The sequence below is a fragment of the Monodon monoceros genome, unplaced genomic scaffold (genome assembly GCF_005190385.1).
Source record: "Monodon monoceros isolate NGI ecotype Baffin Bay Population unplaced genomic scaffold, NGI_Narwhal_1 Super_Scaffold_18, whole genome shotgun sequence".
Taxonomy (NCBI): Eukaryota; Metazoa; Chordata; class Mammalia; order Artiodactyla; family Monodontidae; genus Monodon; species Monodon monoceros.
In genome coordinates this window covers 98037657-98055025 of record NW_021703774.1, presented here as the reverse complement: position 1 = coordinate 98055025, position 17369 = coordinate 98037657, and the positions used below count along the sequence as shown (strand labels likewise).

The window sequence follows — 17369 nt, the reverse complement described above, 5'->3', positions numbered from 1 at the left end:
GACACAGAAAGAAGGAAATGGTTTCTGAAGACCTGCATGGACATAAAAGGCTTTGGCAAGTGGTGTCCTAGAGACAGGTACAAACGCTTGGTGAGGGGAAGCAGGAAGTGTCTCAAAGTCATTCATAGGATGGCTCTGCAGCGCACAAATATAGAAACCTGGGAGGTAAGAGATCTGATTACTACACAACATTACAATCAGACTAAGTGAAAGTGGTGGGACAAAGGAAAGCCAACAAATGAGACCAAGCAGTCAGCCCCTAGCAGCACAAGCATTTTATCTTCAACAGAATTTGAGAACTCGGGAATCTGATTGTCCTGCTCTTCCACATTACAGTCAGAAAGTCTGTGCTTAAATTGATTAAGCCTGTGAAGAACCAGCCTCACTTTTAAAACCAAGCATGAAAAAAAAACCCAATTATGAGTGAAAAAGTTCCAAATAACTCTATACCATACACCACCATTTTTATAACATCCCCTGAAAAGCAAACTAAATTATAATAAGGAACAGGATAATGTGAGATAAGTAGGCTCAAGCAAGAGATTGATAAACAAAATTCAGAACATTGGTTACCTCCGAGATTGAAGGTTTGGCAGGGGTGTGTTCAAGGAGGAACATCATGGTAATATTCCAGCTCTGAGATTGGCTGGTGGACTCTGAGTGTTCATGTTAACATGCCTTAGAACTCGCACATGTGAAATATGTAACATATATATGTTACATACAATGCTATTCAACACTTGATACATACAAAGGAATACATTAACACAATGTAATGTAATATATAGAACATTTTGTAATAAAAAAAAAATGACCAAACTGAAAAGCCCTTCGGGCTTGAGGGCAGCTGTGTTCCAAGGACCACATTTCGTTGGGAGCCTGGAGGCTGTACTGTCTCACTTCCCCATGAGAGTTTTCTCACTTGATTATTGCTGCCCTCACCAAGCCCAGCCCCAAGGTTGTCACTCTTGCTTCCGGCCCTGCTGAGGTACAAGGAGAACACAAGCCCCCCTCCTTCAAGTCCTCTGAGCACAACCAGGGCAGGGCAGCATTCTCTAAAAGCTGTCCTAAAAAGTGAGGGTGAACGGGAAAGACATAACCACAGGACAAGCAGCTCCTTGGTGTGGCAGGCCGGGCCTGACACGCTCTGCTGTTAGACTCACCACACCCTCCTTCCCTCACTTCACACTCCTCCAATCACGCTACACTGCTTGGGGTTCTCTGTGTGGTTCCACGCAGCCAGGCCTCTATCCCTGCTGTGTCCCCTGCCTGGAATGCCCTCCCTACCTTTCTGTGCCTCGCCATCTCTTACTCATCCTTTGCCCCTGCACTCAGGCAGCCTTTCCCAGGAAGGCTTCAGGAAACATCACGCTGGGCAAAGAACCCTCATCACGTGTCTCATATCTCATCACCAACCCCCAAGTAAGCGTGACCTTGAAGGGCCAAATCTTCCTGCTTGGTGTTTGTGCCCCTAGGGTTGGCCAAGTCCTGGTACAAAGTAAATGCTTAGTCAATCCTTGCTGAACAGAGATGGGCTAAAAAGAATCAAGGTCCCAGAGACCAGATTTCTGTCCAAAGATTTAAAGGAGAAAAGAAAGACTTTTCTGAGCCTCCAACTCTTTCATCCTGAAATTACCTCAACCCAGCTCCAAAGGGCTGAGACTCCTTTACACACATACCTTTCGTGGCTCTCTTCTCCCACCCCCTTCCCTATCTCATAGCCAAATGGCCCCTTGCAGCCCCCTTATCTGTCAAGTGCATCTTGAACCATTCCTGGACCAACTACAAAGACCAAAGTTCAAACCCAAGACCCCTTGTATCCATCTTACTTCTGGCTTCCAATCTGAGGGATGAGTCTTCACAACTGACAGGAAAGGCAAGAATGATGAAAGATCCCGCAGGCCTGGGTTGACAGTCCTGGCCCCTCTGGAGCCTCTACTAATTGCCTCTCTAAGGTGAGCCGTAATTCCTGGAAGGGAAATTGCTTTATCCCAGTCCAACATCACAGTATTTTAACCATAGGGTGTCAGGCTATGGTTCAAAGCAGGCTGGGAACTCAGCCACAGGAGCTGGTGAGAAAGGGAAGGAAGCTTGAGAAACATGGAACGAAGGCTGGGAAACCAGACCTTTCTCAGGTGCTGGCCCCAAAGCACAGCATCAATAAGACACACCAGCTGAAGCTTAGCTCAAGCCTTAATCTGCACCTGGAGTACCTGACCCAAAGGGTAATGGTCAGACACTTGAAAGCAAAGCAGGCAACTTGAGTGGTTCTAGCTGCATCCCTGGCTGGTCTGGGACAGGAGCAAGGGTCCAGGATCTTTGGCTAGAAGTTAAGGAAGGTGCCAAAGCGTTGGATTAGAAAATCAGGAAAGACAAGTGTGAGAATCATGAGAAACCTAGAGATAGATTGGCAAAAGAGGCAGCGTGAGGGAGGGGATGAAGAGATTCACGTGGAAGAGGAGAAAATGTTACGACCAAAGTGCTCCAGAAGCACTGGGGGCCCAGATGGGGTTGGAGAGGAGACAGAGGGGGAGCGAAACCATGAGAGCTGGCACCTTGGCTATGCTAATAGTCAGACACAACCATCCTAAGGTCCAGCAGGGAGTGCTGCTCCTGAGGAACGGATGGGCTCAGGTTGAGGGAGTAGGGAGTATAAAAGGAGAGAAGGCAAGTATGTTCAATAACAGGTACATGCATACAGTGTTAGAAGCTTCCTATGTGGAGACTAGGAGTTGGCACGCGTTGTTATTTTCTGTGTGTGTGTGTGTGTGTAACATATAAAAGTAGAAAAAAAATTTAATGGACCCCCATGTATACTGCTCCCAACTTCAGCAAGTATCAATTGATGGTCCATCTTGTTTCCCCTACACCTCCACCCATTGCCCTTTGCCCTGGATTTTTAAAAGCAAATCTAGATATTGTATCATCTTGTAAAAGTTTCAGTATGTAAATCTAAGAGATAAAGACTTTCCTTTTTAAACTTGACCCCAATGACATCATCAGATCCCCAAATTCCTTAATAGAAGTTACTTAAAGTTATCAAATATCCAATCGGGATTCACATTTCCTAGACGGTCCTCTGAATGGTCTTCTTTCCTTTTATTTTTCCAGTTGGTTTAATCTGGATCTAAACAATGGCCATACATCGTCATTAGTTAAAGTATCCCCCAAGTCTCTTTTAATTTACAGGTTTCCCCTCCCTGTCTTTTTTCTTATAATCTTTTTGCTGCTGTTGCTACTGTTGTTTTTGTTGTTGATGTTAAAACCCTAGGTCCTGTGTGTGAAGATGTTCCCATTCTTGGTTTTTCTGATGGCACCCCTGTGGTGTCATATGACTTGTTTCCTCTATTTCCTATATTTCTTATAAATCGATAGTCAGATTCATGTGAACTTTTCTGGCACAACTCTTTCACAGGTGACAGTGTGTTCTTCACTGAGAGGAGGCTGATGTCTGATTGTCAGCCTTCCAAACATTGTTTTGTGATGTTTGGAAAACTGTGAGGTCCTAAATTCTATCATTCCTTCTGCACTTAGAAGCCAGAATACTTCTATAAAGAGAAGCCTCCTTTATCAGTTATGTGATTACCCTGATGTATGGTTCAGGTAGAAGAGACAGAATATGTGCTTGATTCTTTCCCTTTATTTACCAGTTTTTGAAATAATAAGTTTGTCCCCTAGAACCTTCTAAGGGCAGTCAATGCGGCTTTATTTCTATTTGGTATTACTGTAAATTCATGAACATAAATATATTTGATGTGTTTCAAGAATAGGATATTTATAAGATTTTTAGGGTCTGGTATAAGATGGGTCTTTCAATGCAAGGAGGCTGATTAGATTGGGCAAGTTTGTCATTCAACAGTTGAGGATTGATGGTCACAGCAAGGGGCAGGTTTGAACTGAGCCTTGAAGGGCACAGTCATGGGATCACCCAGTTGACTGATCTATGGTTCTGAGGAGAAGCTGTAATTCTGATGAGAATTAGTTGGGTAGTCAGTCTATTGCTCCAATGAATGGAATTTTAAGAAATTCCTAAAACAATAAAGATATTTGGCTTGAGACCTGCCCTTTCAATCTGAGGTTTATGTCTTTCTTTCAACCTTGAAATTTATCTCCACAGTGTCTTCAAATATTTCCTCCTCTCCATTTTTATATCACTCCCTTTCTGTTCTAGTTCTATTCTTGATATTAATTAGAAAATTGTAAAATAAGCTGCCTTATTTGTTTTAACCTTTTCCTGTTGCTTCTGGAGAGCTCCTGACACTACTCTTTCCAAGCACTGATTCCTCTTCAGCTGCATCTATTCTACTATTTATCCCATGTTATTAATGAATAGCATCAATGAATATTCATTCCAGTTATCATATTTTTCATGTTTAATGTTTCTATTCATTTTAGTTTTATGATTTTTTTTTCCTGATTCATATTGCTATTGTCATTCCTCACCTTCTTGAATAGATTTATCACACTTATTTAAAAACCTTGGTCCATCAGTTCTAACAATTCAGTTTCAGATGGTACGCATTGTTCAATTGTGGTTGTTTTATAGTAGTTGTACTCCTCACAGGTCTAGTTATTTGGCCTGTGAATCCATGTTTGCTTGGAGTTTCAGCTACTCTGATAATTATGCATCCAGAGGCCCAGTGAGTTAGGGGTGGGAGGGCAGTGATGAGTCCAGAACTTAAGTCTCAGGCACCAGAGAACCACCGTCTGTCCATCCCACTCTCTGACACTACGTCAGATCATTCCTCAGCCAGGTTTCTCCCCTCAGGGAGAAGCAGTGCTTAAAAGAAACAGTAACCTAGCAGCCGTGGGGGTGTGGATGGGAGGAGTAGAGAGTGAAAGGGGGTAGGCGGCCCATTTTCAGTTGTTTTACTGTCTCACCCCGATAGCACTTTTGCACCGGTCAGCTATTACCCGAAGGACTCCTCCACCAGTGGCTTCTGCGGTGGCTATCATTTCAACTGTAAACAGCCTGACAATGATTGTCCCATTATTGGGACAGAGAGGTGAGAACAGAACCTGAAATTCCCGCATCCCAACTAACTTTTTGGCCTCTCCTCCCGCCACCCACTGCCCACATGCTCACAGATTACGGCAGTCCTCAGACTCCCCAGGTTTTTTATTCTTGTTTTACTTCCTGGAACCCGTGGTTCCTCCAGCTGCTTTAGTTTCTCCAGGTCACGCATTATGGGAGAGAGCCAGCAGCCCCTGGCCGCCATCCTGATGGAAAGAGGACCACCGCGAAAACTCCTCGAGTGTCGTAGCGGGGTTCAACTCCTAGCTCTACGGTTTTCTCGCTGTGTGTCCCTGAGCAAGTTACATGGCTGCTGTACGTGCCTCAGTTTCCCTCATATGTAGACTGGGGATAACGGTAGTTTCTCTCTTTTTGATTGTTTAATAATGTCTTAAAGCAGTTAAAACAGCATCAGGGGCAGGGTAAGGGCACTCACCTGTTAGCTATGTAGATGTAATTCAGCACCCCACCCAGGCCCGCCCTCTGGAAGGGTTTGTTGAGACTTTCGGCTTCCTGCTCACTGCGGTGGCCGCCGGCTCATTACGCCCCAGAGAGGACGCGCCCAGGGTCGTGGCGGGGCCAGCGGGGGCCTCGCGCTTCAGCGGGCGACACGGGCTTCCCGGGCGCCCCACCGCGCGGAGGTTGAGGCGGGCGGCCCGGGTGCTCACGGGGGCCGGGGGGCCCTCGGGGCAGCGCCAGGGGCGAAGTCCGTGGCGCTCGAAGGCGGCCGCGGGGCGGCGCTGCGCCCCTTCCCCCCGCTTGACTGCCGGGCCCCGTGCCGGCCCGCCGTGGGCTCTGCGTGGGCTCCCAGTGCGCGGCCCCTGGGGCGGAGCGCAGGATGCAGTGCCTCCGCGCCGAGCACCTGGTAAGGCCTGCACCTGGCCCCGGGGGAGGGACCGCGGGGGAAGGCTCGGCCCCCTCCAAGCACCTGCCCGCCCGGACGCTTCCGCCTCCCAGGATCCCCTCGGATCAATACCCACAGCCCCCCCCCTCCCCCCGGCGCCGCCGCGTCCTGGGGGCACCTGGCAGGGAGGACCTCGGACCCCAGTCCTGGGGCGGAGGCGTGGGAGAGGCTGGCCGCCCAGCACCAACTTGGGGCCGCCTCTAGGGGCACCTCCAGGTAAGGACTCGGCGACTGGGACCTTAACATCCGCTCTGCACAGGACAGGTGTTTCAAAGGCTCCATGAGAGCTTAAGGCGGCCACGTTTAAAAAAAAAAAAAAGGAATGGGTTATTCTGAGCAGTCTTCAAGTAAGTTTCGATTCATTTTCCAGGTTGAGACCTGTATGATTATCCTCTTTTCCTCAATACTCTTCCTTCTTTTTCTGGAAGGTTTCCACGGAGACAACCCCCAGGCAAAGACAGTGGCGACCTCAGATTTATAGGAAATGCACAGATAAGGCCTGGTTGTTCCTGTTCTTTCTCTTTTGGGCTGGTTTGGTAAGTGTGAGCGCCTGGCAGGGAAGAGACCAGAGTATGTGTGTGTGTCCTGAGATAGCTGTGCCCCAAATGTAAATAGCGTCCCCAGGGCCTTTCCTGGGGAGAAGGCTCCGGGTGGTACGAGGTTAAAGTTTGTGCTTCAGGGAGCGATCTATCTGCCAGTACCGCAGGGTAAACAGCAGTTCTCCGAAATTCCTGTCAGGTGTCTCAACCTCCTAGGCTCGGTAAATTGGAGAGGCTGGCTTATTGCTGTCAGTCACGTTCTAATGCGAGACTCCATTAGGAAATGAGAACCACCGTTTAAAGTGGCATTGTTATTTAATAGGCCAATATGTGGTCTCTTGTTATCCCAGCTCACTGAGGGGAAGTTCTTTTACCATCTCATCTCAGCCCCCCAAATATTGATAAAATGTTCCTCTAACAAAGGGAAATCCAGTGTAAGCCTAGAAATATCAATAAATTCTTCTTACTTTAGCTGAGTGTAATGCCCTCTCCATATGTTGTGTTTAGCAGCTAATAGGTAAACAAGCCTTTGCTATAAACCCTCTAGTTTGATAGGTAATGGGATTCCCCCTTCCTACTCTAGTTTCCAGGTGTGCCTCATTGATGGTAGACCTCATGCTGTGCCATTTTTGTCCTGGGAGGGTCTCTTGGAAGCTGAATCTTGTAGCCTTTGTACTTATTTTAGAGTTGTAGTTAACAGCAGAAAAAAGCTCACTCAACTTCTTCAAAGAGTATGTTCATGAAAGCATCCATTCCAGACTGAGCCGTGCTATTTGCTGGATGGTAAATGATCAATCTATAAAGCTGGACAGTAGCTATCACATAATTACCTCTGTTGAAAGGAAACAAATTTGAATAAACCCTAAAATATATTTGTTCTTCTTTCCAAGTAAGAAAGGCATTTATTCAGTTGTTGACTTACCGACTGGTTTCTAACAGGCAGATGGGTAACAGGCACAATGGAAGGTTGGTCCTTAAAGGCATAATTGAATGTTCTGTGTTGCTTCTATTATGACCCTTGGAGCTCTTCTCTAGGAGCTGCGAGAAACTGTACCTACAACACCTCCACCTAAACTTGCCCACAGATGCTGGTATTTCTCTCTGGATCTGCTATTGTATAAATGCAGGGAGCAGCTGTTCTGCCAGTACCTGGCAGCCTTGAACCTGGGCTGTTAATGATCTTCCCTGGCCCCTCTACAATTCAAACCTAGTGCAGCACTACCAAACCTTCAACCCACGGCTTTCTGAGGAGAGGATTTGTAGATGGCCCATCACAGCCTGAAGAATTAAGAACCATCTGAGAGGTGGTACAGAGCTAGAAGCTGCTTTAAATTTATATGTTCTTTGCAAAATAAATCTGAAATGCCCACATTCTCTTTACTATATTAAATTTGAATAATGATAGTTCTTCCTTAGGTGACTAGCTTTTAGTATCTTTGCAACATTTTTTTAACCACAGCCAAGATAGCAAGGAGTGTTTTTTCTGCCTCTCTGCTGTTCAGCTTTCTGGTCGGTCTTGTGACATCCTGACCAGTGGCAAGGCACATGCGGGATGGGATTATTGATGGTGCTACCCTGAGTTAGGGCTAGACGAAGGAGGTTTGGGGTGAGGGGCCAGAATAACAAGCAGGGACAGTCTATTATAAACAGAAAGAGTACCAGCCTTTCTTTATATGTGCGTAAGACACAGAACAGAATGGCTCAAATCCTGGACCATCTCTGCCTCTACTACCTCTCCAGTGTCCTCTCCCACCTTGCCTTTTCTTACTCATCTTTCAAGACTGCTTTTTCCAGATCTCCCCCAGTACAGTTGACAGTGACCTCCTTGATAACCCACTATAACTGCTATACACGCCTACTCTTTGGAATTGCAATTGTGTGTTTGAAATTGGAAAAAACTTTTGATGATTTAAAGTAGTAGTAGTATGACAGGGACTCAGGATTACCCAAATCTGTTCCCCCCAGAAACCCCCCCCCAAAAAAACCCTTCTACTCCTCCCCACAAGCTTCCCAAGGGGGACATTAACATAAAGAATGCTGATAAATGGGAAATATCACTTCATTATTAGATCTCTGGTGAGCCGGGCAAAAGCCCAGGACTCCTTTCCTCCCTCTAAGTCCAAAACCAATCAGGATCTGACCACACTCCAGAAGGAAGGGCAGGAAGGGAACACCCGGGGGCTGGGTCAGCCCATCACGTCAGCCACATGGGCCCACGGTCACACCCAGAACCACAGCCTCAGAGTAAAGGGTAAGGGGTCTGTCCGCCGGCAAGGGTGACCCACTAGTCCTGCAGTTTGACCTCAAGACTGAGGAGGTGCTGGCAGAGTAGGAGGGACAGAGAGCCTCCTTCCCCAGGAAGCCAGCTGTTTATAAGCCCTGAGCCCTGCCTGTCTTCTAGGCCGAATTCCTCGGGGGCAGGGGCTCGGTTGTGTTTGTTTCTATGTCCCTCAGCAACAGTCTCTAGCACACACTGGGCACTTTAAGACTGTTATTTTGATTCCTAAATTAGTAATGAATGTAGAGAATCTGAAACATATTTGACTTTGGGACAATGTACCTTTGGAACATATGGTACCAGTGCTATAGATTCCAAGTATTAAATGGTATTCTACGCATTGTAGATTGAGAAACTTACAACACTAAGCTTATGTTATGGGAAGATACAGACTCAATCCGAGTAGAGGGCCCGTCAATACATATTAAGGGAACAGTCGTTTGAGCTGAATATTTTAAATAGTCCACATTCATTCCGGAATTGGACAAAAGTGACTATAGATTTCATGATGTTCTTGTCCAGCAGAATTCCTGAGATTCTTTATCTTGTGTTTTTTTGTTTTTTTTTTTTCTGTGGTACACGGGCCTCTCACTGTTGTGGCCTCTCCCGTTGTGGAGCACAGGCTCCGGACGCACAGGCTCAGCGGCCATGGCGCATGGGCCCAGCAGCTCCGCGGCATGTGGGATCTTCCCGGACCGGGGCACGAACCCCTGTCCCCTGCATCGGCAGGCGGACTCTCAACCACTGCGCCACCAGGGAAGCCCTATCTTGTGTATTTTTAAGGACTTACTCCAAAACACCATTTTCTCACTTGTTATGGACAGAGAGTTAGAATCCCCTAAATACAAGACAAAAAGAAAAGTTGAGGGAGGTGGAAGGAAGGAAGGGTTGGACGGATGGATAGAACCTCAGGGAAGGCAGCATAGCCTTGCTTATGACCTTAGATAAAACAAGAACCTCAAGTGGAAAAAAATTGAATTGTCCTGGTGAACATAGGCCAAGAAGAAAAAAATGACAGACTCTTGGAGAAGAAGGTGAGAAGCACAAACTGGTGAGAAAATAGAGAGGAATCTGCTTCAGTGTTTTAGAATGTTCTCCCTCCCTAACCTGGTAAAGCACGTACTAGAGGAGCAGCGCGCTAACTGCTCTGATTCGCTGGTATTACTGATGAAGGAGGAAAGTGCAGTGATGCTGGGGAGATTCGTTTCTACCCGGTTCCATTTTATATCAACATCCAAGGATGTGGGGGACCGGTTTCCAGCCCTTGGCCAGGCTCTCATGGCGGCTACTTGGGTTTTGCCAGGTGTTCATCATGGGCTACTCAGTGACGGCTGGGGCCACAGGAAGACTCCTCTTCGGCTACGACAGCTTTGGCAACGTGTGTGGCAAGAAGAACTCCCCAGTAGAAGGGGCCCCTCTTTCGGGGCAGGACATGACCCTAAAAAAGTAAGTTTTCAAGTAAGTCCCCAACCTACAGAGGGGCTAGATTTCAAAACTTTGTATAAATTAGTCGTTTGAGCCTGGAAACTGTTTTCCCACTCAAAACTCTGTCCGCCCAACTCATGAGAGGGAGACGTGTGTGGTAGTAAGGACACAGGTTTTAGAGTCAGCCAGCCCTAAATTGAAATTGGGCAGAGTACTTAACCTCTCTGAGCTGAGTTTTCATCTTTTTAAACTGGTTATTAGACCCACCTCACAAGATTGTTTTAAGGATCCACTGAGACACTGCATGAGCTAAGGCTTAATAAACGTTAGTTGTCACTATTATTATCCATAATGTATCACAATCATGTTACTAATTATACACCATCCACAGTATTGTTTCTGTGTGGAAATACCTGAATCCCACCTGGGAGTGCTGGGGACCTGCGTCCCACTCCCTCCCCACCCTACACTCTCCGCTTTGGTGTCTCACTTTTCTCCCACCAACTCCAACACAGAAACAAAAAGGGGAGAGAAGAGACAGGAATCCCCGAGGGCAGAGAAATCCCTGGCCATGATTTTCTAAGATGGATACAGCCTTGTGATAATTTCAAGACTTGATAATCAAAAGCAGCTCCTAGGAAAGAAATCTTAAAGGTCTAGATAGGTCCTGAGTATAAGTTTGGAATCATCAAATACAAATCTCCGACCAGGCCTCCTCTACCCCTGAATTTGCTCTTGAGGAGGGGGGCTTTGCACTGCTGAACATGGACTGCCTGAGGGGCATTTCTCCCTGCACTTGTGGGTGTCACTCACAAAGAAGACAGGAGAGGAAGGGGCTCCCCAGATGCACCTGTGCTCCTGTTTAGACATTGTATTCATAATGCAATGCTGGGAAATAGTCATCCTCTTTGAAATGAAAAGTACATATTTTATTATTCTCAATAGCCCAAAGGTAGAAGCAACCAAGTGTCCATCAGCAGGTGAATAAATGAACAAAATGTGTATATATATATATATATATATATATATATATATATATATATATATATATACTGGGATATTGTTCAGCCTTATAAAGGAAAGCAATTGTGACACATGTAACAACATAGATGAATCTTGAGGATATTATGCTAAGTGAAATAAGTCAGTCACAAAAAGATATTTTATGATTCCACTTATATGAGATATCTAGAGTAATCACATTCATAGAGACAGAAAGTAGAATGGTGGTTGCCAGGGTTTGGGAGTGATGAATTATTATTAAATGGGTGCAGAGTTTCAGTTTTGCAAGATGAAAAGAGTTCTGGGTGGTAGTGATTGCCGCACAGCAATGTGAATGTTCTTAATGCCACTGCACACATAAAAGCTTTAAGATGGTAAAATTTTGTGTGTATTTTACTACAGCTTTTTAAAATTAATAAGTAGAATAAAGTACGTATTTATCATACACCAAGGAAATCTCTTCCCCTATCTCCTGTTACACCACCCACCGTTCTCCCAACCCCAGTTGGAGGAAAAAGAAGCTTCTGGCACCCCTTCTCCAGTCCCTCCCCTGGAGGACTGCCTACAGGGCTCTTGGTCTGACATTCCTCTGATCTCAGCAACCCGGTTAAGTGTAGGTCATGGGCCTGAGAGCTGCCACTGCCAACCAGCACGTGACCCTGTTAATGTCAACAACCAGTTTTGTTCTTGTGCCCAGTGGCTGCAGCAGGAAGGGTCTCATGAGTTTCCTGTCTCAAACTGGGAGGCAGGGGGAGGGGTAAGCCTTTAAATTCACAGCCTCGGTCTCCTCCTCTCCACTTCTCACTTCCCTGGGTTCAGCTATTCTCTGAGGTATAATTGAACACTCTTGGGTGCAAATATGCTTTCTGTGGACTTCATGAGTAGTTCATGCACTGGCCTCACCTAGCAAACCAGGGACAGTTTAATCAGTCCTTTCCCTTCCTCAGTGACTTGTTCGGAGAACTCCCTAGTGTTAATCAACATCCCAGAAAATGCTGAATCTGGAAAAGGGAAGTTTTGTTAACATTTGAATATGGTTGCCAAGCTGCACAACTCCATAGATGAACCCAGGTAGGCATAATACATGTTAAATTACGTGGAAGTATTTGATGATGAAAAATTGCCTTAATTATTCCCACATTTGATAGCGTGTGGATATTTTTAAGTCCCACAATCAAACTCAATGACAGGAAATGCTCTACGACATTCTTCTCCTGTTTCATTTGTCTCCTAGACACGTGTTTTTTATGAATTCCTGCAACCTGGAAGTCAAGGATGTGAGGTTCAGTTCCACCATTCTCTGTGTGTCCAGCTGTCCTGAAGAGCAGCTTAATACCCTGGAAGAGGTCCAGCTCTTTGCAAACACTACTGGTAGGTACCGAGGGATGGGGTCACTCTTCCTTCTGAGGCTGGGGACCACAGCAGGGTAACCTGTGCAGACCTAGATAACTTGCCCTGCCCTGGCTTTCTCTGCAAAACTGGAAATTGTCCTTTCTGTGGGTGCCTCTCCTTGTGTAGAAAGGGCCATAAACATTTTCTCCTGAGCTGTTCAGTTTCATTCAGGTTTATCTGGAATTCATCTGAAACCCTAGCTGTCCTCTGCTAACTGCCAGGGACTGGTCTGCCGTAGAGAGCGGGAGGAGACAGCAGACATTTAGGGCCCAAAGGCGAGGTCAGATGGAGGTCAGAGAGCTCTGTGCACTTGGCACATCCAGTCCTAGAGAGGCACCCACAGGCTTTGGGTTGAATTGCTGACAGGTATGTTCTTTCATTAAGATGTTCGGGCCATGGATAGTTTCACTGACCAGTGGGATAGCCTTAAGCTGTTCCAAAAGCATTTGTGTAACTTGCTCTGAGCCTGCTTTTCAGATTTATATTTTAAGCGTTAAACAAGCAAAGGAAAGTAAAAAGAAATTCGAGACAACCCACTGCAAATTTCATCTGCTTGTGAAATGGGGTGCCAGAGTTTTAAAAACTGTTTGCAAGGCTGGGTTAAAAATATGAAGCCTATATAATAATTCATCTTCCTATAGTTTTAGTACCTATCGTATAACTTTCAGTTTTGAATTTGGCATTTTGGAGAGAGAAAAGGAGAGGACCTAGCTCAGTCTCAGTTTTGATGCTGATTCTTTTTGTCTTAGGTCACCCAGAGACCTGTTTTCTAAACCTGAGTGATTTATTCTGTTTTTTTTTTTTTTTTTTCCCAGTTTGGTAAAATGACTATGGTTTCCTTACTGGCTCCCCTAGAAAGATAAGCACAACGTAGGAAGGTGGTACAGTCTGTGTGTCTTCTGCTTCCAGGGTCCTTCCTGTGTGTTTATAGTTTGAATTCCTTCAACTACACCCAGAATCCAAATGCAGACTCGCTGTGCCCCAGGCTACCAGTTCCTCCAAGGTAAAAGCTTCTATACGTTTTCCTTATCCATTAACAAAAGTTATTGGGTACTTGGTGGGAGGCTGTTACTCTTCTGGGTATCACAGAAAGCAGCCCAAAGGAGATATCCAGTAGAGCCCCTGCCTGCAGGGAGCTTATGGTTTACAGAAGGCCAGGGATAAACAAGGAGGGGCTATTTGCAATATACATATTGGCTTAGGACAATGGATTAGAAACCAGGCTAAATAAGGAGAAAACTCAACAAACAGTAAAAATACACGTAGTCTTCAAATGACAACCTTGGAGCTAGCAAAATGTACTATATGAATTATTACCAAATGAATGATTTTTTAAAGTAGTTGGTGTGTTTTTTCTACTCCAGCTGTTTATTACAAAGTAGAAATTATTTACTTTTGCTTTTTTATTGCAACCAGACATTGTTAGTTTTTTTTTAGCTCTAGATTTCTCCATAAGAAACAGGCCTTGGTGGGCAAGGCCAAATGAGTCCACACCTTTCTTCTCAATGAGAATAAAAAACAGGTCCTTCTCAAGAACACCACTCAGTGAACTGCTTTCAGCGTCTTATTCATCCCAATCAACTAGGGCAGTACTTGGCACAGAGGAGGTCCCCTATAATTAAAGTTGTAATGGTGAAACAGTAGTTGCACTGCCACGGTAAATGGCTCACATGTGAGCCATTGAGAAGACTAAGGGGAAAAATGCAATTAATATTCATTGCCACCATCAGGATGCTGAGATGTACTGAAGGAGGACTTGGGTTTATTTTGCATTACCATTCTTTTGAAAATTGTACATATGTTTACAGTGAATGAGACCTCTGTGCACAATCCCTTCAAGATAATGACAGTTTAAGTAGAACCAAGGCATCATGCCAGCCCCCTGCTATGGTGTTCATCAAACTCGTGACTGGGATTCACAGTAAGACATGTATTACGTTACAACCCCAGTATACATAGCTTCATGCATACTTCTGTATATGGAACAGAAATAAAAGTCTCACAAAACAAGACTTCCCCTTACTGCATATGATTCACACTAATAGTTTCTATTCTATTTCACTTTTTTAAAAAGTAATCTATTTCATAATCTTCTAACAGGCTGCAAATGCAGCTTGAAAAATGCTGAGATAGCAGGTGCTAAAAAATGAGATTTTAACAGAATAGGAGGAAGAATATAGTTAACCATCCTTGTGCCCTTCTTTTCTAAAATAAATGCTTTGTGTTACAAGTAATTGAAAGAGGGGAGAATTATTTCCAGAGGAGAATACCATATCATTTTACTATAATATCTTATTTTTTTAATTCTGATTTTTGTTAGATGTCATAAACATGTCTCAATGAAACATAACTAAATCCAGGGGAAAAAAAACAAAAATGTTGTAGTAACTTGAAAGAAAATTATTTAGCAGGCAGAGAGAAGTTTTTTTTGACTTTATACCCTTTGACCAACATCTCCCCTTTTCCCTCCCTCCCCTGTGGTGACTACCATTCTGTTCTCTACCTCTGTGAGATTCACTATTTTAGATTCCACATATAAGTAACGTAGTGCAGTGTTTGTCTTTTGAGAAGGATTTTTTAAAGAACACTATTTGTAAGTGGACCTGCAGAAGGAATTGAAAGAGAATAGAATTTTTAAGGCTGTAATTTAACCAGAGTTGGATAAACTCTCCTCTTACTGTAAATGGGATGGTAACTGTAATTCCATGGGAAGCTTATATCTTGATATTGATGATGATAACAACAAACATCTATTGAGCTCTGATACGTGCCAGGTACTTTTCTAAGCTCTTTACATGTATTAATTTACTTGGACCTCATAAAACCTCTGTGTTGTGGATATCGTTTCAACCCTATTTTATAGCTGAGAAAGCTGATGCAGAGGTAGGTTAAGGTTGCACAGGTGGAAGAGCTGGCATTCAAACCCAAACAGCGTCCATATTTGTTCCTATAACCCAAAACAAACAGTCAAGACTTCGTTGGTTTTATTTTGCCTGGCAAATGGCCTCCTTAGGCTCACACCAAGCTGGGGGGGGGGGGGGGGGCGCCGGGAGGATGGTCCTGTACACTGTGTCCTCGGGGCACCATCTTTTCTACCGCTCAAGCCGATCCTACGCCTTTCACCCCTTAAATGCAGACCTTTCCAACACTAACTTTTCAAGTGAAGACAAAACTGCTGATTGGCTTTTCTTGGATGGAGTTAGGGAGATAGAAATAGGCTCGAGGGCTCCATTTCCTTTTCCTACACAAGCAAGTGGTTGTTTTAAGATGGAAATTATCATATTTATCATGGAAGAGCAGTGCCAAGAGTGAAAAGCTTGAGAACATGAGAAGTGTGGCTATACGGCCAAAGCACATTTTCTAAATACCTCTTTTTGACTAAGCCAATTGTTTCTTCTCTCTGGGTTGGTCACGTGAGGTATAACATACCCTTTTAGAGCAATGACTGAGTATCAAGAAGATTTGTGTACCTAGGAATGAGCTTCTAAGAGCAGTGAAAAAATACTGCAGAAGATAACAAGCAAGCATATCTTTTTCCTTTTGGTGTCCAGTGTAATATTTGTATTTTGAGTCCCCCATATATTTAAAATGTAAAAGGCTTGGGCTTTTCCCTCCAGTAAATTCTAGCCTCTCACCTTGGTGCCTGTGCATGTCACTGCATTGTTTGCTTGAATACCATATAGAGAGTCACCTAAATATACAGTCAGCTCTCCAAATTACTTCCAGCATATCTGAGTGGCTTTGCTGGTGGGGAGAGGAAAAGCAGAAGTGGGGAAGAAATCACAGTTTGTAGCCAAGAGACACACCCCCTGCCCCAGCTAATGAGGTACTCCATAGGCAGCTACCTGGTCAGCCACCTACCAGCTAGCTGGTCACTAGGGGTGACCCACACTTTACATGCCTCTCTCCATCACTCTCTGGGGTAAGATGGGTCATTCTTTACCAGTACAGGGAAGTTAAATGCCTAAAAAGCACCATGTTTAACAAACTATGTTGACAAAATTAAGCTCTTAGGGAAAATTATGTTTGGGGGAATATAAAATGACATTGAATCTATATATCTGACCTTAGTTTTCAGAAACACTAAATGAAAGTTCAGAAAACATTTTCTTTCAAAACAATTCAGATTCTTTGGTATTAAGACTGTTTAGTAAAAGCAAAGAAAAAGAAAATAGAGGTTTAGAAGTTGGAAAGCAGGAGGTAAAATTATTACTCTGTAGGTGGTAAGAAAATTAACTGAAAAGCTACAAATGACAAGAAACTTTGGTGGCAGGGAACAAGATAAATATACTGAAATCTGTAGCATTCATATGTTTTTTGAAAGGACTCTTTTTACCACAGCAAGAAAAAACACCTACAAAAACACAAAAGTGCCTAGAAATAAATTTAACAAGAAATATACAAGAGCCACAGGAAGAAAACTTTCATATATTCCTGAGCTACAAAGAAAGCTTGAGCAAATCAGAAGACAGAAATTGTTCTTGACAGTATGACTCAACATTATAAAAATGTTACTTCTCCCTACATTATTAAGATGTTATGTCTGTCTAAGTTGAGCAATAGGTTTATCATGATTAAAATAAAAATAATAGCAGGATTTTTTCAGTAGCTAGATAAGCTGATGTAAGTTTGCAAAGAAAAAAGTTTCTTAAATGGCCAAGAAAAATCTGAAAAAGAAAAACAATGAAGGAAAACCAGCCCTTCCAGTTTTTAAAACAATCTTTAATAATTAAAATGCTGGGTACTAGTTCATATGTAGAAAGATCAGTGAAAGATATTATATAATCCAGGAATAGACCCAAATTCTTACAAGAA

The 17369-nt window shown here is 44.1% G+C and overlaps 1 protein-coding gene and 1 pseudogene across 8 annotated transcripts in view; one reads left to right on the top strand and one right to left on the bottom strand.

Moving 5' to 3' along the window:
- The window catches only part of LOC114899950, a 113158-nt pseudogene extending 107694 nt beyond the window's left edge, over positions 1–5464 (bottom strand).
- A 118-nt stretch (positions 5465–5582) lies between these two features.
- SLC44A3 (solute carrier family 44 member 3) overlaps positions 5583–17369 on the top strand; it is an 84306-nt gene continuing 72519 nt past the window's right edge. For 5 of the 8 annotated variants that reach the window (XM_029228121.1, XM_029228122.1, XM_029228120.1 and 2 more), the window contains exons 1-5: positions 5583–5879; positions 6347–6454; positions 10039–10181; positions 12397–12533; positions 13464–13557. In XM_029228121.1, the coding sequence (XP_029083954.1) occupies positions 5853–5879; positions 6347–6454; positions 10039–10181; positions 12397–12533; positions 13464–13557 (509 nt within the window). In that variant the 5' untranslated portion in view covers positions 5583–5852. Of the gene's footprint in view, positions 5880–6014; positions 6135–6346; positions 6455–10038; positions 10182–12396; positions 12534–13463; positions 13558–17369 lie in introns of those variants that run through there. The other 3 variants (XM_029228124.1, XM_029228126.1, XM_029228125.1) reach the window with 3 other exon arrangements.